Here is a 20,717-nt window from a genome sequence, read left to right as displayed (position 1 = left end):
ACTTCACAGTCTCCCTCTGGCATCTCCATTCCCTTCCTAAGTAGAACTCCAGCCCAGACTTCGGGGTCACCACCAGGGATGTAGGGTAGAAGAGTCTCCAGGTTTCTTTCCCAGGAAGTTGAGGAAAGCAAAGATCCCCAATCCAAATTCAGCAGAAAAGATGTGTTCCCTGTACTTTAAGTTGAAACTCAGAATCATGAAGCCACAAAACCAGTTTTATATATAGCATTGGAGTTCTACTGTGCCTTTATTGGAGTGTATATCATGAGACATACATGTGTGTGTATTCTTTTGTGGTTTTTTTGTTGTTGTTGTTGTTGTTGTTGTTGTTTGTTTATGTGTTTGTTTTCCTGAGACAGAGTCTCACTCTGTCGCCCAGGCAGGAGTGCAGTGGCACGATCTTGGCTCACTGCAACTTCTGCCTCCCAGGTTCAAGCGATTCTCCTGCCTCAGCCTCCCAAGTAGCTCAGATTACAGGTGCCCACCACCATGCCTGGCTAATTTTTGTATTTTTAATAGAGGTGGGGTGTCACTGTATTGGCCAAGCTGGTCTCAAACTCCTAGACCTCATGATCCACCCGCCTCGGCCTCCTAAAGTGCTAGGATTATAGGCAGGAGCCACCATGCTCGGCCTAATTTTTGCATTTTTAGTAAAGAGAGGGTGTCATCTGTCTCCTGACCTCAAGTGATCCACCCGCCTCGCTCTCCCAAAGTGCTGGGATTACAGGCTTGAGCCACCATGCTAACCATGTGTGTGTATTCTTAATTAATATTCCCAGCAACCCCTGCAAGGTAGGTCATATTGTGTCAATTCAAAAATATAGAAATAAAGAGACAGACTAAATGATTTGCCCAAGGGCACATGGCAAGTAAAGGACTGAACTGTGGCTTGAACCCAGGCCTTTCTGCCTTCTCACCACAGCTCCTTCAGCTCCAGTAAGCTCTCTCCAAAACGAGACATTGTATTTTGGGTATCTAATGGGTTAATTGACTCTTGTGGGTTAGCCTGGGAACCCAACCTCAACATAACATTGTTTCTATGGGGAAATGTGCTCAGAGTGACAAACAACTGGCTTAACCAAGGAACTTTTGTAACCCGACCTATCATAAAGCAGGCACTGCCTCGTGTTCAGAAAGACTGGCGGGGGAACCAGAGGGGAGAACAGGATCAGCCAGCCTGCATCCCCTCAGACTCTGCGATCCCATTCCAGTCTAGCTGTAGGTTTGCCAAGGAACAACCATCTCACACATCTACAAATAGCCACCGTAGTACCTACCGCAGGGGGTAGATGTGAGGATCAAAAGAGCAGGACCTTTGGGTGCAGAAAGCAGCCAGTGCAGGTCAAACCCACGGTCAACATTTGTGAAGTGGGAAGTGAGATTCCTCCTAACAGCTGGGGGCCGGCAGAGCCCACCTGGCGGTCACGGTACTGTGAGGGTGTGGACCTGCTTCCAGGGTTTGCCTCTGCTCCTCCAGACAGTTCCACATTTTAGTCTTGGTTGATCGGGACCCAGGAAGTCACCTTCCACAGCGAGAGGCTCAGCTCCAGCAGGGCAGCTACCTTCTCTAAGCCTTCAAGGCTCAGGTTCTAACACGAGGCCTCGCCCAACTATGTCTTCACTGTCCCCTTCGCCTTCAGATACCAGTTCCCAGGGCTGATGGTGTGTAAATGCTGGAAAGCACAGCTAAGGAATCACTACAGAACTTCAGCAGTGAGCATTCCTGTCCGCCTTTTCCCCGTCCCTCCAGGCAGGGATTTCTTTTTGTCCCAGTATTTGACTTTGCTCTCTGATAACTGCCAAAAGCAAGCTTATTCCGTGCCCTCCAGCCTCCGCCAAATCGGCCTGAAGGGGATTTTCTTTCCACGAATAACTCTTCAAAGGGAGAAAGGATTGCTAAGAAGCAGCCAAACTGTGAGGGTTTTTTCTTTCTTTCCTTTTTCTTTTTGGATGAGGGAAAGGAGCTATTTTCTCTTGGCAAGGACAGATACTAACTGGACAAATACCCTGGAGACCCAGGCCATCAGGAAAGGAAACCCCTGACAACATGGTCCTGGCCTTGCCTTTCCCTCAGCATTCTCCCCTGAGGGCCACCCCCAAAGTGGTGCCTTTCACAGCACACGGCCGACCGTTGTCCAGTCAGGCTGCTGGGCCTTTGGAGAGACTCTCTGGCCTCAGAGGGGCAGTGTCTGCGAGCACATTTGGTAACAGTGGATCATGAGTCTCAGAGAAACCTTCTTGTTGTGGCCTGTGTGTGTGCCCGCACGTGCACACGTGTGTCCTTGTGTGCTGCACTGGGAAAGGATCCGATTTCAGACTTTGGCAGTCTTCGTGCTTGGAGTCCTGCCCTTAGGAGGAGATACTGTCAGGTGCCAGACAGAATTCGGAGATCCTATCAAAGGAGAATGTGTCCTTGGTCCACAGAAACACACTGTCATATGGAAGAGAAGGGTCACTGTTCAGAGGCAGTAGATTCTTAGGGACCCAGAATTACCCTTGAAGGGGTATGGAGGCTGCTCTACACACGAGGCTCATGGGTTTGGCCCTTTGTTAGTCTGGGACAAGAGTGGAGACTAGAGACCAATGGGGAGGCCCAGATCACTGACTCTGCTAAAGAGTGTCAGGGTCCCAGCCAACCTCAAGCTGGGATCCTACAGCCATACAGGTGGCCCATGTGGTAGATGTGAGTAAACCCAGCCCACAAGCATGAATGAGAATGACTCACAGCTTTGCAGTCACTAGCTCTGGTGACTTTGGTTGACTTTTCCGTTTCTCTCAGGTGCCTCTGGGGCATAGCAACAGGAGCCAGGGAGAGTAAACCAGTAAGGACTATGAGCTGGAAGACGGGGTTTGTATTCCAGCTCCGTACCTCCCAGCTGCATCAAGAACTGATCTTGGTTTCCTAAGCTGTACCATGAGAAGGCTGCCATAGATTAGAAGAGAACCACCATCCATCCCTGGTATAGAGTAGTAATTTTACATGTACCCTTGTACTATGGAATAGTGCACTATTTTTATTCATTCTCCCACTGCCTCCCACCATGGGTGCCATATTGAATAAGACTTTTGTCAGCCATAAAGCTGTTCTAAGTAATCATTTTTTCCCCATTTTTATTATTCAGGATTCAATTGCCATTCAATCCGTGTCTCTGGTTACCAAGCAGTAACTGATATAACTGATTTAATTCCATTGCCCATCAAAAAAATTATCATTTAACCCACTAGTTAGTCTATGCTGTCTTTATTATGATTAAATGCACAAATACTATTTTACATTAAGAAATATTAACAGCAGCTCATGGACTCCACTCATACTTTGGAAGATTCTTTGGAACACTCTTTGGAACCTGTGATCCCCCAGCTATAAGTCCCTGAACCCTGAAGACCTTTTAAGTGCAAACAGTATGTCATCTGTGATTTTACAGTTTACAGATTTTACAGTTAATTTCTCACATACGAAAATGACTCACGAAGTGTCTTTAGAGGTTATTAAGAGGATTCCATAGATATACAATAAAATATATCCTATGCAAGTTTCTCCCTCCTTCCTCAGTCTTTTTATTTTCCTGAGCCCCTTCTTGAGATCTCCCCTTTCCTGTTCTCCATCTCTCTGCCCACCCTTTCTGGTCTCTGGCCTCCAGTCTTCCCATCATTCACCACCTGAGATTCTTCTGAGTGCCATGAACACCAGTCTTGTCCCAAGTATGGAAAAAAGCCAGGGAATACCTTGCCCCTTGAAGCTGAAACACATCGAGCCAACACAAATCTGTTGGCAGGAACAGCAGGCACAAGAGTCACATTCAGAGTACAAAAACAGCTATTTATAAAGCCTCCTTCCTGATTGCTGGGTGTTCACTTTCCCTTGAACCAAAGGGGCCACTGCCCCCTCTTGGAAAAGATGATTCCATCCACAGCTCCGTGCCTGAGGATCACTGAGTGCCTGTTCTGATGAGCAGTGAGAGCTGGGGACAGCATGCAGGGTGGATTAGATGTGGTGACACACTCTCTGATGGGCCAACGCAGCTGGGTGTGCGGGTGACACAGATGGCCTCTGCAGCACCTGTGAGGTGACAGTCATGGGCCCCTTATAGGACTTGACATCCTGGCCTTAGAGCAAACCCCACCTGCCTTTGCTTTTCTTTTTTTTTTTTTTTTTAACTCTTGATGTAAACTTTGGTTAACATAGTTACTAAGCTTCCAAAGGTATTCGAGATTCAAGTAATGTAAAATGTTAACAGGCAAAGTACTGTCAATATTATTACTAATATTTATCAGTCAATTATAATTCAACTCTTGTTGCATTTGACTATTCTGCATTTCTATTATACCTGATTTGCTAAATTATTGTTTACCTTAGTAATCCAATGCTAGTCTATTATCTTCAGTAGTGGCAGCAATAACACCACTAATAACCCAGCAAATCCCAAATGGGATTGAGACCATTTGTTTTGTTTTTTAATTGAGATGAACCTGATGAAAATTTATAATTCATATACAGAAATGTCCTGTTGGTTAGCTACAGTTTTCCCAAATGTGTAGTTTTTGGCTTAGGTTCTTAAAAACTTGAATTAGTTGCCAATTCCAATAATCAGATTTTACATGAAAATATATTTCTGGATTCTCTTTCAAAAATGTCAGCTCTGACAATACTTGGGCCCACACTCCTACACGGCAGCAGTTGTGGAACACGTGAGTCCTCCCATCCTGTTCTGAATTGTGTCATCTCAAGTTGTGTCTGGGGAGCTTGGAGAAACCTTGGAAAGCAGTTGGTCCGAGTCCTTCATTTTTTTTTTTTCAGACGGAGTCTCGCTCTGTCGCCAGGCTGGAGTGCAGTGGCGCGATCTCGGCTCACCGCAACCTCCATCTCCCTGGTTCAAGCGATTCTCCTGCCTCAGCTTCCCGAGTAGCTAGGATTACAGGCATGCACCACCACGCCCAGCTAATTTTTTGTATTTTTAGTAGAGACTGGGTTTCACCATGTTGGCCAGGATGGTTTTGATCTCCTGACCTCATGATCCACCTGCCTCAGCCTCCCAAAGTGCTGGGATTACAGGCGTGAGCCCCTGTGCCCGGCCCCAAGCCCTTCATTTTTAAGATGAGGAATCTGAGGCCTGGGGATGCTGAGCGACTCTCATGAAGTCAGGTGCTGGTGCGTTTGATAATGGGGTATGGGAGGCAGCTTTCCCCGCTGGTGCAGCACGGTCTCCACTAAATCATTCTGCCCTCCCTGCATGCAACACAGAACACCATCTTGTGGGTGGCATCTGTTTCACCAGGCCTCCCAACCTAATGCTAACTGACACCCAAGGCCTAAGTAACTATGTGAGGCATGAGTCACTCCGAGAACCTGATTATCAAAGTCCAAACCACAAAGAGGAATACCTTCACTTCAAGGGCTTCTATTTCTAGAAATAACTGTAGTGTTCTCTGTGTAGACTTCTAAGCCCAAATAAATGTTTTCATGTTTTCACAACTTCAAAAGCCCGTTGCCCTTAAAACTTCCTTGATTCTCAGGAAAGGGTCCCCAGAAGCTCGGGGTCGTATAGGAAGCTGAGTACATAGCCTCTGCTGGTAAAGTGAATGGCCAGCAGCTAGCTGGGTTTCACTGTGGACATCCTTGAAAACAGGCTATTCATAGCTGTCAGGATGATGGATTCCAGCCCTAAATTGCTGACAAACATAAAAGAACATTTTTAGTTAGTCTCATTTTTTCTCTCATCTGTCTAATGAAAAGATTCAACTAGCTAGTGTGCAATTGATGTTATTTTCTTATAAGCCAGGGGGCTATTAAGAAAATCCAGAAATAGAGTTGAGCCATGGTGTCACTATTTGTATTTGCCATTTCTCCATGTGGCTGAGAGTCCCTTGGAGCACACAGGAGGATCTTCTACCTCAAGAATGGGTTCATCTGGGTAGTTCAGAGCCTGACAATGAACCTAGGAGTTTCATGGAACGGGAAATCAGCCTCAGAACAGCTGGTTCAGGATTAGTCATTTCCAGCTGAAAGGTGATTATAACAGGGGAAAAAATGGTGGGCCAAAGACAACTTAGGAAGAGAGATGCAGAAAAGCATTCCAGCAGCCATTAAAACATTGTTAGTTTTATTTTCTTCAAAAAATATCGGCCACCTACGATAGACTCCCCACAGTAGACCGGCCCTTACCCCTGCAGCCTTTGGGGAATGCGTCTTCTTCCAGTGATTGTGTCTCCTAGCAACAAGGAAGGAGAGCTACTGAGCACTTACTATGCATTAAACACCTGCTTGGTACTTTGCATTTGCCACATAAGCCTCACAACTTTGTGAGTAGAAAATAATGTTCCCATTTTGTAGAAGAAGTGAAGGTTCAAAGAATTTAAATAACTTGCCCAGCCAGTGAGTGGCAAAGCCAGTCATGAACCCTAGCCTCTCAGCTCTCAGATGCCATATTCTTGTACAATAGAAGATGAAACAGACAAAAACTCAGTGCCACATTCTGCAGCAATGGTCCTCCTACAAGGGCTAAGAGTAAAGTAGCTGGGGAGACATCTTCAAAAGAGAAGAAGGAACATTGCACTCAGGCTCTCTGGTGGTCAGGGAGAGTGGGGACTGCATCTCCCAGCTCAAATTGCAGGGTCTATAGGCTTTTCTTAAAGGCTTTGGAAACGGGTGGTGATGGTGGTGTGCTGGTGATGATAAAGCAAAAGGAAGATGAGGCAGAGAAGAATTCACTTCCATCTGTGAATGTCCTTGTTTGTAGCGATAAGGAAATCCTAGAGTAACCTACCAGTAAGCTTCTTCTGAGAACTGGTAGGTTCTCAGAGAAGGAGATGGTGTGTGTAAAATGTTTAGCAGAGTGCAGAACAAAGGGCCATGGGAATAGAATGCATTCACTTCTAGCCAAAAAGTGCCTGCATTGAAAGAGGAGAAACAGAAGCATTTCCATTTTGAACATATCTAAAAGCCACATCCCTCATGGGTCAGAGGTTCAATGTTAGGTCTTGGTGAAGCTATTAAAAGCGTATAGGCTCAGCCGGGCATGGTGGCTCACGCCTGTAATCCCAGTACTTTGGGAAGCCACGGTGGGCAGATCACATAAGTCCAGGAGTCCAAGACCAACCTGGCCAACATGATGAAACCCCGTCTCTACTAAAAATATAAAAACTAGCCGGGCATGGTGGCACATGCCTGTAATCCCAGCTACTCAGGAGGCTGAGGCATGAGAATCGCTTGAACCGGGGAGGCAGAGATTGCAGTGAGTCAAGATTGTTCCATAGCACTCCAGCCTGGGAGGCAGAATGAAACTCTGTCTCAAAAAAAAAAGGGGGGGGGGCGGGGTCTTGCTTGTCTTATTCATCACTTATCTCCAAGCCCTATACAGCACCTGGCCCATAGTAGGGGTCCATAAATGTTCAATGGATAGATGAATGAAAAGATTAACCAAACACAAAAGTGTTGTCTTCCGGTTACAAAGATGACTGCCACAGAAGAATCAATATCCTGTGCCCCTCTCTCAGGAGATGACACCTGCCATCTATCATGCTGTCTAAAACAAAAACTTGGCCATCACTGTGACCCCTCCTTGTTGTTCCGTAAGCTAAAATAACTCCTAAATTTTAGCTTGTGACTCTCCCCTGCTCTTCTCTTCTAATACTATTGTCATGACCCTTGTTCAGGCCCTTCTCAGCTATCTCCTGGATTTCTACACCACCTCCAAACTATTTTCCAAACTTCCAGTCTGTACCTCCCTTTCCAGTCCCTTCTCCACAACTGGAACAGAATGATCTTTTAAAAACCTAAATCTGATCAGGTCAATACTGTCACCACCTCCCCCTCCCATACCACTTGAGGATGGTCCATGACTCCCAATAGAATTTTTTTTTTTTTTTTTGAGATGGGGGTCTCACTCTATCACCCAGGCTGGAGTGCAGTGGTGCATTCTCAGCTCACTGCAGCCTCTGCCTCCCAGGTTCAAGCAATTCTCCCACCTCTGCCTCCCAAGCTGCTGGGCTTACCGGTGCCTGCCACCATACCTGGCTAATTTTTGCATTTTTAGTAGAGACGGGGTTTCACCATGTTGGCCAGGCTGGTCTCGAACTCTTGACCTCAGGTGATCCACCTGCCTCTGCCTCCCAAAGCACTGGGATTACAGGCATGAGCCGTCGCGCCCCACCAGATTTTAAGATAAAGCACAAACCCCTAAGTGTGGCATGCCCATCCTTCACAGTCTTGCTCCTGTCTGCCTCCACCCTTACCTGGCCAACCCCTACCTTGAGTTCTGTGTCCCCTCCGGCAAGACTATTCTCTCTCTTGCCTGTCCCATGGCCTAGCTTCATCTGCCTGAAATGCTCTTTCTCCACCTTTCATGTTTGCCTTCTACATCCTTCTAAGAACTGGGTGTCTCTCTTGCTACGAACCCCGGTGCCTGGTTCTTGGCTGACCACACTGTGGTCTGCTTCCTGTCTGTCTTTCCCAGATGTCCAATGCGTGGAATGCTATTTTGTTCTTTGTTGTACCTAGCACACCTTCTCTAGTCCCTGGCACAACGAATGTCTGTTGAATTGATGAATACTTCGTCTCACACCAAACCTGCACTTTCTCAGAAGTATATTAGCAATTAACATCACTTTGGCCAATTGTGTGACCAGTCAAGATAATTAATCTAGGATTAGGGTGTGGTATGATTCTGAAAAAATCTATTAAACTAGACATATGGGGAGCATATTTTTTTTCACCAAAAGTCAAGGCACATAATGTAATAAATATGATCACATTTTTTCTTGCCCAGAAAAATATTAATATATAATATCTGTAGCTACACATCCTTATCTCTCATTTTTGCCTCACTATGTTATCCGAATATGCCAGCTCAAGACACTGAAATAATAATAGCTAATAAGTAAGTAGCTGGCATTCTTGATGAGCCTTCTACACAGCAAGCCTATGTGAAGTCCTTTGCTGTCATCTCATTTAACTTTTCAACTACCTCTTGAAGCAGATATTTTTCTTATCTCTATTTTAGAGATGAGGAAACTGAGGCTTAAAAATCTTAAATCACTTGTCAAAGGTTACACAGCCAGCAGTGAATGAGTAGTCCCTTTGATCTTCTCAGTTATTCTGCGATGCTGACCTAACCATGACCTCTTAACCTTTATTAGCTCATCAGAAGAGCTACTACTGGGCAAAAATAGCTGTGGCTTCCGGAAACTTTTATTAAAACTCTAAATCTCCTGGCAATAACTTTCAAAAGTCATGATTCAGGCCAGCAGTGATATTTGAAAATGGAATCACAAGCAAGTCTCCTGGCTACAGAGATGCTCTTGCTGCCAAAAAGGAATGCTCAGCTTTGGTATTTATGACAATCTGTGTTTTTCCTGTTACTTAGTCTTTTGCCATCATTGACTGCAGAAAGGCACTGACCCTCATTCTGTCCTCCCTGGAGAATCCTCTCCTTCAGGTTTAACTGGTTCTGTCCTTTTCCACGTTTTCATTTCACTGGGATCTACAGCAATGTTTCTCAGTCCTGTCCACTGACCGTTTGCATAATGATCACTTGGACACACATAAAAATGCACAATCCTGGGCCCCGTTCCACAACTGTCTCATAGAATCTCTATAGACTGGAGTCCTGGAAGCAGCATTTTAATCATATTTCCCAGGTAATTCTTGTAAATACCAATGTTTGAGAACCACAGGCATAGGCTCTCAAGGTCCACATGACTCACAGTATCCCCCGGACCAGCAGCACTGAAAATGAGGAATCTTGGGCCCTAACCCTAAACCACTGAATCAGAATGTGCATCTTCATAAAATCCCCAAGTGATTAGACATTCACATTACTGTGCATACAGAGAATCAGTGATCTAGAACAATGTTTCCCCCAATTATTTCCCATCATCATGGCATGCACAGAAAATGAAAATCTACGTATGGCACACTGGAAATACAAATGAGAATGTTTGCCATGGCATTGGGGCTCAGCCTGTCCCAGATCCCACCTGGCTGCTCTGCAGGCTGAGGAGATTGACATTCCAGGTATGCCTGTGCCACACACAGCACATGGGTTGAGAAGCACTGGTCTGCTTACAGTATACCCAACTCTTCTAACTTTGTTCATGAGGCATAATTCCCACAGCTTGCTTACTCTTACTCTCTTCATCATTGATTTGTTCTTTTCGTGCATACTAAGAGTCAGAAAAGCTATTTCCCAACCAACTAGATCTCAGAAGTCTTCATACAATGGAAGAACAGAGTCTCATCTTCAAGTTCTAGGTAGACTCTTGGGAAAATCTGCAGAAAAGAGTTGTGTCTACTATTCTGGAGAGTCATCTGCTACAACCTAAGGAAGATGAGGAAAAAATAAGAGCCCTCTTCCCTCTGAAGACTGCTCCTTTCCCCTTCGTCTGCAAACCTGAGGAGAAAGGATTAGCACCATGCAAGGTGGCATCCTGTCTTCTGAGTGCCAAGAAGAATGTGATTTTTGTTTAATCCTTCCTTAGCAAAATCTGTCAGCTCGTAAACTGGACAGGTGTCCCTTCTCTTAGCCAACCCCTGATAATGGGGTAACAGTTGGGGTGGAAGGAATGGAATACCTTCAGAAACATTTCCTAGTGAGACCATCTGATCCAAAGCACCAAGTGTCAGGACACACCATCTGACTTTGCAAAGCCCCCAGCTACATGAGAACCCCATTGATTGATTTTTTTTTTTTTCTCTCTTAAGGAAAAGGCTGAAAATTTTTAAAGCTCAAAGTAGTGAACTCTTACTATGAAGCAAATATGACAAGTCTTGCCCTTAACTGAAGGATTGCCATGGCCTAAGCAAATACATTTGAGGAAGGGGGGAGGTGATTATTGCTACCAATCAACCCTTCTTTTTTTCCAACTTGGCTGCAAATCTGTATCTAACTCTTGCCACTCTGCTTCCCCCAATCACAGCCTGGACAATGCAACACGCATTTTAGCTGGGTTAGTGTGGGGCTAACCCTCCTCTGTCCTAAGACTGCACATCCCTCAAGTCTTAGAAGAATCTTCCCTTTACACCCCAAACATACCCAAAAGAGAGTTCTGCCTGAGTAATGGAAAGGACAGTGACCAGAGCACTGTATCAATATTTGCCACCTCTGGCTTGACTTCTCATAGAACTCTTTCCTTAATGCAGCTACAGAGACCTTCTTCCTGTTCTGACCAGGAAGCTCGGGGAGCAGTTGGTAGTTCACTCAGGGTTGCCGTGATGTCTAAGAAATAAGTGGATTTTCTCTAAGTTCCGAGCAAGAACAGTTGGTAAAAATTTCTATTCCTTCATCATCTGATTAACAAGTGCAGAAAATGTAAGACTAGGGAAATTGCTGAAGGCTCGGACCTCCCAATCCAAAGAACGTAGCTATTTTACATGACCATTTCAAATATGGAATATTGAGGCATCTCTCTGCTTTGTGGTCCAGGATGAAGAACAAGCTGTGGTACTTTGAATTTGGTACCTCGGAGACTTTTGCAGCGACCTGCAAGAAACTGCATGACCACATTGAGTTGGAGGTAAGTTCCCAAGTGGGGAGAAGGCTTCCTGGATCTTGGTTCCGCTCCTGGATGGTCACACATGCACAGGATGTATCCTCTCGGGACCTTAAGAGGTGACCCAGAGCTTAGTCTGTGTTGTTTCTCCATCCTGTTCCAAAACACCTCCATACCCTCACTCAGAAGGCTCCAATGACCTGTCTAGAGAATCCCTGGGGGGCTGTGGAACTCAGAGGCCCCAAGACCCCTGAGCCACACTTCATTCCAGCCCTCAGCCCTCCTTCCATGGCCTTGCGATTGCCTCTTTTCTGAGAGGTAAAGCCTCCATTGCCGTCAGCACAGGGAGAGGGGCTGCTATTGGAGAGACAATGTCCCAAGCCTGGTAAAAGTCTGAGAACTGGTGTTACAGGGCAGCAGGGGTGGGGAGTATAGGAGCTGCAGCCAGACATCCCCCAGCTGACCTGCCTTGATTTTCACATCTACTTCAAGGAGCTGACTCACAGTTACCCAGGGTCAGTTTTGTGGGTATGCAACCTTTGTGGTCACAAAATGTCCCTGTGCTTAGAAGGGCCCTTGGTTTCATGCTATTCTGTCACTTTCTTGCAATCCTTGATAATTTTCTAACAAAGAACCTGGCATTTTCATTTTGAACTAGGCCCCACCAATTATGTAGCCAATCCTGTTGGTGCACTTGTGTTTCACTAACTCTTCCAGCACTTGTAGGGGCCTGCCTCAGACAGTCTGCCTGCTGGCTCCCCTCCCCTGGTTGATAAGCTGCCCACTTCCCACCCTCTCACCCCACACTGGCTGGGCTTCGCTCCGGAAGCCATCTCATTGATTGCTATGGATAGCTCCTTGGTCTCTGGCCACCTGAAAGTCCAAACTTCTATGCACACCTGCTCCGTGGGACTTTACGCCCATTGGTTCTCTTGTCCAGAGTTCTTGCTACTAGGCCTACCTTCCCGTGAGATTTAGGCCTGTAGTCTTGTTTTCACTTGAGGAAAACAAGTGGAAGAGGCAGCCAGAGAGTTCAGCCAGGGTAGGCTCCTCTTGGCCCACCAGCTTGGCCTCTAAACCTGCACTGCAATCCATGGGGCCTGGGCCTGCCTTGCAGGAGGCGCATGTGGCCTGGAGCAGTGTAGGAAAGCCCTACCCCTCCCTGCCGGAAGGGCCCCTGTGCTCCTCACTCACAGGGAGTTTTCACAAACAAAACACGAAGCCAGAGGTTCTGTGCGGCTGCCTTTGACTCATCTGCCTGCCTCTCCCCTTCGGTTGCTGGGTTACCAACGCCAGGGTGGGAGGCGCCGATCTGGCTAATCCCCTGAACTTTTGGCCAGCTTGGTAAGAGGACAGAGAGGCCAGGCGCCAGGGTGCATGTCCCCAGGTGGTACACAGAGAGTCTGAGAAGACGGTCCTCCTCTCTTGATGTGTGAACGCAGTGCTGGGAGCCGAGGAAGGAGGAGAGGCCTTGCTTGGCAGAGGAACCGAGTGTGGCTAACAGGGTTATGTGTGCATTTTTTCCCCTTGGCACGGCAGTCTGGTGGGGTCTCTTTAAATATACCACAAGTGAGGGACAGCCCTGGCCTAACCACAGCCAGCTGCAGGCGCACAGCGACTGCTTGTTCTCCCTGCAGCTGGCCTTGAAATTGTGCCCAGAATACAGCAACTTAGCTCCCCTGCCTCTGGCCTGCCCTCCCGGCTCCAGGCCCCACAGTCCCCTCTGGGTTTGAAAGACAGAGGCTCTTCCTCAACTGCAGAGGGGGCCTCGTTGCTAAAGACACTGGTGGCCTCTGGAGGGGGTGGGGTTGTTCACTGGTCTGGAGGGGGGGTGTTGTTGGGAGCTTTCAGAAGCACTTCCTGTTTTCCTTATCTCTCCATAATGAGTCTTTTTAGTATTTATTCATGAGGGTTAGCTGGGGGAGTGGGGCTGAGCATGTCATGTGATGGGCAGCTTCTGACAGCCCTCAGGATTGGGTCAGGCACCATTTCTGCATCCAGAGAATAGTGGTGGATGGTCCTGTGCCTTGTGATCCACAGGGGGACTGAGAGAGACAGACAGGGGTGAGGCATGGGGTTAACAGGTGTAAGGAGACTGCAGAGCCTTGCAGGGAGATGGGAGAGTGTCAGGGGCCTCAGGAGGAGCTGGTAAGAGCAGCTATACTAAGGGACCTTCTAAATGTGGTTGCCGCAGACAACAGGCCAGGCCTTTGAGAACCAGCACATGACCCACCAGGCCAAGGCCATCTAATAACCTCACTGAGGCATTGCTACTACGTTTCACCATCTTCAGTTCCCCACCCCAGCCTTTATTTCAAAATCACACAACCAACCCTGTGAACTAAGTAGTCCAGAGATTATTATCCCCATTTTATGGAGAAGCAAGCTGAGGCACAGAGATTTAGAAGGGTAAACTGGGCCGGGTGCAGTGGCTCACACTTGTAATCCCCAGCACTTTGGGAGGCCGAGGCAGGTGGATCACCAGAGGTCAGGAGTTCGAGACCAACCTGGCCAACATGGTAAAACACTGTTTCTACTAAAAGTACAAAAATTAGCCAGGTACGGTGGTGGGTGCCTGTAGTCCCAGCTCCTCTGGATGCTGAGACAAGAGAATCGCTTGAACCCAGGAGGCAGAGGCTGCAGTGAGCCGAGATCATGCCACTGTACTCCAGCCTGGGCAAGACAGAGCAAGACACCGTCTTAAATTAAAAAAAAAAAAAAAAAAAAAAAACCGTAAACCGAAGGGAGAGAAAAGTCCAGTGGGACAAGAAAAAGTCACGTGCTTTGACTGCCAACCATAACATGTCCTAATACGCTATAACCACACAGCGAGGCAAGTATTGTCACATTTTAAAAATAAGGCTCAGAAGCATTCAGTTTCTCAACCAAAACTTCATTGCTGAAAACCGATAAGAGAGAAGATTCCAGATCTTTTAGAGTGAATTTAGCTTGGAACCCAATAAATAGAGATTTACCTAACAGGTGCTAGAAGCAGTAAAGTCTTCAGCAGGAGGCACTGTTTCTTCCTCCTTAATATGCTGATTTCCTCTCAGCTCATGCAGCTGGGCAGGTGTGCTGAGAAATGCTTTGCAAAGAACAGAAGACTCAGTCCTACTTCTCATTTGAGGAAGGAATAGATTCAGGCTGCATCATAGGAGAGAGAGTCAGAGAGGAGGAAAACTGCCTTAAAGTTTGCAAAAGGTCTTCCCACACAGTGTCTCATTTATTTTGATGCACAAAACAGGCAGGGCCAATATTAATGTCCTCACTTTACGGATGAGGGAACTGAGGCTGACGGGTTCAGTGATTACAGGAAGGGCACAACTGTAAGGAACTTAGGGGAACAGACAGTGAAGTCTATTTCGGTTCTTCCTTTTTTCTTTTCTTTTTTTTTTTTTTTTTTTTTTTGCCAATCTGATAAAAAGTTGGATGGTGAAACTTAAAGCTCAAATGAGAGACTGCAGGGAAGGTCTCCATTAAAAGTCATTCGCGTGGCGAAGCGTGGTGTCTCACACCTGTGATCCCAGCACGTTGAGAAGCCAAGGTGGGCGGATCACCTGAGGTCAGGAGTTTGAGGCCAGCCTAGCCAACATGGTGAAACCCTGTCTCTACTAAAACTACAAAAATTAGCCGGGTGTGGTGGTACAGGCCTGTAATACCAGCTACTTGGGAGGCTGAGTCAGGAGGATGGCTTAAGCCTCGGAGGCAGAGGTTGCAGTGAGCTGAGATTGTGCCGCTGCACTCCAGCCTGGGGGACAGAGCGAGACTCCGTCTCAAAAAAAAGAAAAGAAAAGAAAAGAAAGCCATTCATGTGATATGCAGGTGATTTCTCTGAGGCTACTGGCTGTTTGAGAAGGAATAAAAGACTTGGTCTCATCTCTGAAACAAAGCTTGTGGCCAACTGGGCCAACTGGACAAGAGAGAAACTGAAGGGAGTCCACAGAACACACAAAAGCTGTTCAATATGGCACTTGCTTAACTAGTGCTAAGGAAACTAGATCCAAAAAGTCCTGCAGAGCCACGTGAGTCAAATCACCCTTGACCCTGTTTTTTAGGGCCTTGTGACTCAGGTAGGGGAGAAGGTTACTCTAAATCTCCTGCTCACCTGCAGACACTTGGCCAGGGCCCTGACTTGGAGTCACAAGGCCTGGCAGTGAGCCCTGGTCTGTGCTTAGGTTAAGCAACTTATTGAACTGTATATCTGAGCCTCAGTATTCTCATCTATAAAATGGGGGGCATAGGGGTTAGTCTACCTCCTAAGGCCATTATTAGGATTAAAGTTTTCAGGGCTTTTTGTTTTTGTTTTTTTATGTAACTGGCAGTGGTGCTAAGTGCCTCACGGAATCTGCAAAGTAGCCCTAAGTGGCAGGTGTCATAATCACCTTTCCAGAGAAGGGGGCAGAGGCTGAGAGAAGGTAAGAGGCTCACCTGAGGTCCATAACCTACGAGCGATCAGGTCAGGCTTCAAATCCAGATTTGCCAGACACCTGAGAGTTTTGGGCAGTACTGGCACTTGAGAAGCTCAGTCTAGAGCAGAGACTCTTAACCAGGTTTGGGCATATCCAATCTCCTTATCATTCACAGTCTTTATTTTAACATTTCAGATAATGTTAAAAGCAGGAATTAATTCTTTCCATTTGTCAAAACGGGAGCATAAAAAAAAATTGCAAACGTTCACCCTAAATGCTTCTTCTATGAGACCAGAAAGGAAGGTCTGTGAACGTGAGTGCTGTACCTGGAAACTGGGTGCTCCATAAATCGTTGTGGGCTCTAATTAAGAAGCCAGCCTGTCGGCCGGGTGTGGTGGTTCATGCCTGTAATCCCAGCACTCTGGGAGACTGGGTAGACTGGGTAGATCACCTGAGGTCAGGAGTTCGAGACCAGCCTGACCAAAACATGGTGAAACCTCATCTCTACTAAAAACACAAAATTAGCCGGGTGTGGTGGCACATGCCTGTAATCCCAGCTACTCGGGAGACTGAGGTAGGAGAATCTCTTGAACCCGGGAGGCGGAGGTTGCTGTGAGCTGAGACCATGCCGTTGCATTCCAGCCTGGGTGACAAAAGCAAAACTCTGTCTCAAAAAAAAAAAAAAGAAGCCAGCATGTCACCCGCACCCCACCCTCACCAGCCCTGGTCTAAGGTAGTCTCTCAGGGTGCTCCTCTCTGACATCTCTTCCCCTCCAGAGGCTCTTAATATTCATTCTAACCTGATTTCACCTGATTAAACAGGTGGGGGGTGGGGTGAGGAAGGCACACAGTGAGTCACCTCCCCGACCCCAGGCCCAGAATAACCTTACAGAGCTTTTTGGATGGGATCATAGTTAGGTAGAGCAAACCAGACAGGCTTCAACTCGAGCACTTATTTTACATTTTTTAAAGATGTTTCATTTTACTGGCTAAAATAAGAACTTCCAAAATTCCTTGATTTTTTTTTTTTTTTTTTTTTGACAGAGTCTTGCTCTGTCACCAGGCTGGAGTGCAGTGGTGTGATCTTGGCTAACTGCAACCTCCGCCTCCCAGGTTCAAGTGATTCTCCTCCCTCAGCCTACCAAGTAGCTAGGACTACAGGGGTGCACCACCACGCCCGGCTAATTTTTGCATTTTTAGTAGAGACGGGATTTCACCATGTTGACCAGGATGGTCTCAATCTCCTGACCTTGTAATCCACCTGCCTCAGTGTCCCAAAGTGCTGGGATTACAGGCATGAGCCACTGTGCCCGGTCCAATTCCTTGGTATTTAATCCAATCTTTAAAACAATATTCACAAGGGAAGGCCAGCCAGCTCCATTAATATGAACTAATATAAACTTTGATGGAGGGGAAGTAAGTCCAAATCTGGAAGCTGCTCAAAAAAAAAAAAAAAAAATTCTGGTTATCCAGTATATTTTGGGCATCTCTGCACATCAATTACTCCTTTTAATTGAGGATTTTTTAAAATACAGAAAAGTCTTGAGAATAGTATATCAAATACTCCCAACTCCCCCTCACTCAGAATTGATATTGTCATTATTTTGTCTTATTTCCTTCAACTATTTTTCCTTTTTTTGTTGTTGTGGTTGTTGTTTTGTTTTGTTTTGTTTTTTGAGATGGAGCTCACACTGTCACCCAGGCTGGAGTGCAGTGGTGTGATCTTAGCTCACTGAAACCCTTTCCTCCTGGGTTCAAGTGATCCTCCTGCCTCAGTCTCCTGAGTAGCTGGGATTATAGATGCCTGCCACCACACCCAGTTAATTTTTGTATTTTTAGTAGACACAGGGCTTTGCCATGTTTGCCAGTCTGGTCTTGAACTCCTAACCTCAGGTGACCCACCCACCTCAGCCTCCCAAAGTGCTGGGATTACAGGCACAAGCCACCGCACCCAGCCCCTTCAACTATTTTTCAACAGAAGAAATAAAATACTACAGATAAAGCTGAAGCCCCCAGTCTCTTCATTCTCCAAACTTACCTTTTCACTCACCTTTATGTTCTTGAGATCATTCCATGTTAGTGCTGATAGAGCAGGTTGGTCCTTTTTTTTTTTTTTTTTTTTTTTTTTGAGGAGTTTCACTCTTGTCGCCCAGGTTGAAGTGCAATGTCACAATCTCAGCTCACTGCAACCTTCGCCTTCCGGATTCAAGTGATTCTCCCGCCTCAGTGTCCCAATTAGCTGGAGTTACAGGCGCCCACCACCATGGCCAGTTTATTTTTGTATTTTTAGTAGAGACGGGGTTTCGCCAAGTTGGCCAGGCTGGTCTTGAACTTCTGACCTCAAGTGATCAGCCCACTTTGGCCTCTGAAAGTCCTGGGATTACATGCATGAGCCACTGCACCGGCCTGGTTGGTCACTTTTAACTGCTCTATGGTGTTGCATGAAACCCCAGCCACTATCTGTGAGGAGGAGCAGAAATGGGAACTCTTAGATCCTGCTGGTGGGAACATCAGTGGTAAGCCACTTTGGAGGGCGGTTCGTCAATACACACCAAGCCGAAAATGCATTTATAGCCTATATGACCCAGCAAGTTCTTCTCGACGTTGATCTAGAGAGTTTCTCACACATGAGCATGGAGGTGCAATGCAACATTTTTTTATTACGGCAAAATGGAACCAACCCAAATGACTATGTTATTCTAACACTTTAAAAAGGCAGTGTGAGTGAATGTACTAAATGCCACTGACACTTTAAAATGGTTAAATTTTAAAATTTTTAATAAGCACACTAGTCTGCTCTGTCACCCAGGATGGAGTGCAGTGGCGCAATCTCAGCTTACTGCAACCTCTGCCTCCTAGGTTCAAGTGACTCTCCTACCTCAGCCTCCTGAGTAGCTGGGATTACAGGCACACACCACAACGCCTGGCTAATGTTTGTATTTGTAGAGATGGGGTTTCGCCATGTTGGCCAGGCTGATCTCAAACTCCTGACCTCAAGTGATCTAGCTGCCTCGGCCTTCCAAAGTGCTGGGATTATAGGCATGAGCCACCGCACCTGGCCAATGCCATTATTTTTAAAAGAGAGACATCAAGGACTTCACAAGTTAAGTACCTTGACTAAGTTCATCCAAACCAGTATGTGCAGAAGAGAACTCACAGCTCATAAGCTCCAGCTGTGGACATTCTCTACTGTGTCTTAGCATCCACCTGCAGTGCTGCATACTCTTAAACTAGAGGGAAAGAGGTCTTCAAGTCTTGGTCTCTCCTGATATGATCTGAACCTTCTTCTCAGCTACCAGAGGTAGAGCCTTTCGCTGGAGTAAGGAAGGTGGGAATTGACTGACGGGCAGCCCGTCCACGCAGCCACAGTGGCAGAAATGGCAACATGCATGGGGAAGGGAAAGTTGAGAAGAGCATTAGAAGGGATTTTGAGTTCGTGGAAAATAAGAGGGCCAACCTGATTACATAGCAAACCCTGAAGTCAAAAGTAAGGCTAGAATGGTCCTGAGAGAGCTCCTCCTTCTAGTTTATTCCCTTCCTCAATCCAGTCCAGCAGCTCCCTCATTCCAGCACCACCTTCACTGTGAGACCATCCAAGGCAGCTCCTGTCACTTCTGGTTGCTTCTTCTTGCCCATTCACCAGTTCTCACCGCTTGGTTTCTTTCTGCTTCCTACTAATTGGTTTCTTTCTGCTACTCCTAATATGTGTGCTAACCTATTTTCCTGATTACAAACGTAATCCAAATTCATGGCAGAACATTTTAAAATACAGAGGAGCAAAAAAGAAAATAACCCCCAATCCCACCAACCAGGAATCAGCACTGTTACAACACTGGCCTCGTTTCAGTCTTAACATTAACCCTTGTTTCTTTAACATCAGGCCTCTTGAGGACCTCTATGATTCTTTGGTTTATTACATCTTTATTCATTTTTAAATGCAGCTCCATCATCCCCATCTCTGTCTCTTTCAATCACGTGCCGACAAGTTTCCTTCACCGATGCTTAGAATCGTTCAGCTTACCAAGGAAAAACTGTTTCTGTCAACTTTCTCTTACAGAATTCCATTGTTTGCTTGCAGTTTCTGGCACATAAAACTTTTTCTCTTTCTTAAATGACCCTCTTTTTTTATTTCTTACTAATGCGCACCCTGCACTTCACTTCAAGCCTCTATTCATTCATATGCTTTTATTTTCTTGTTCTTTTCCATTTCTTTTGTTCTTTGTGAATTGCTTTGATTTTCTTTTGTCTTCAGACTCCTGGCTCTCTCTACTTTGTGTCTTCTATGGACTTGGGAATAACTTTTAAAGATTATGTTTTGTGCCTACATTTTCCCATAGTAATTGTTGGGGGATATGCAGCATGTTTCACAGATGGGGCCCAAGAAAGTCTCAGGAGACCAAAGTTGGGAGTCATGTGATTCAGCATGCTGGGTCAGAATGTGCTCCCACAATATATTTTTTTCTGGAAGATTGTCTCAGCCAACCTCTGTCCCAGCCCCAGGAAGCATAAGTCTTCTACCACCAAGGTCCCTTACTAAAAGAATTAACTTTCCCCAAGCAATGTCTACCAAACAAATGCATCTTTTAAGTAATAATAAACTCTGAGGCCCCGTCAGTGGGAAATGACCTAGACTTTTTAGAATATTCAGAGGAATTCATGATCTTCATCACCACACCCGGGAGATTTGGGAACCTCAGGGAAGAGAAACATTACAATCTTTTTCTTCCTCTACAATCACAGGTTATTAAACAGAATATTATATACAAATATGTCTTGTTGGCTATAGTGGATATGTCTGTTTTTCTAACTTATCCTGTGAGG

The 20,717-nt window shown here is 46.1% G+C and overlaps 1 protein-coding gene across 4 annotated transcripts in view; it reads left to right on the top strand.

Moving 5' to 3' along the window:
- Window positions 1-20,717, top strand: part of DGKG (diacylglycerol kinase gamma) — a 222,078-nt gene that overhangs the window by 145,549 nt on the left and 55,812 nt on the right. For all 4 annotated transcript variants that reach the window (XM_017866464.1, XM_017866460.1, XM_017866468.1 and 1 more), the window contains one exon: window positions 11,421-11,511. In XM_017866464.1, coding sequence (XP_017721953.1) covers window positions 11,421-11,511 — 91 coding nt within the window. The remainder of the gene's footprint in view (window positions 1-11,420; window positions 11,512-20,717) is intronic.

This window comes from Rhinopithecus bieti, unplaced genomic scaffold (assembly GCF_001698545.2).
Source record: "Rhinopithecus bieti isolate Rb0 unplaced genomic scaffold, ASM169854v2 scaffold_2432, whole genome shotgun sequence".
In the NCBI taxonomy this organism is placed as follows: Eukaryota; Metazoa; Chordata; class Mammalia; order Primates; family Cercopithecidae; genus Rhinopithecus; species Rhinopithecus bieti.
The sequence above is the reverse complement of the archived record's forward strand: the minus strand, read 5'-3'. Positions and strand labels throughout refer to the sequence as shown.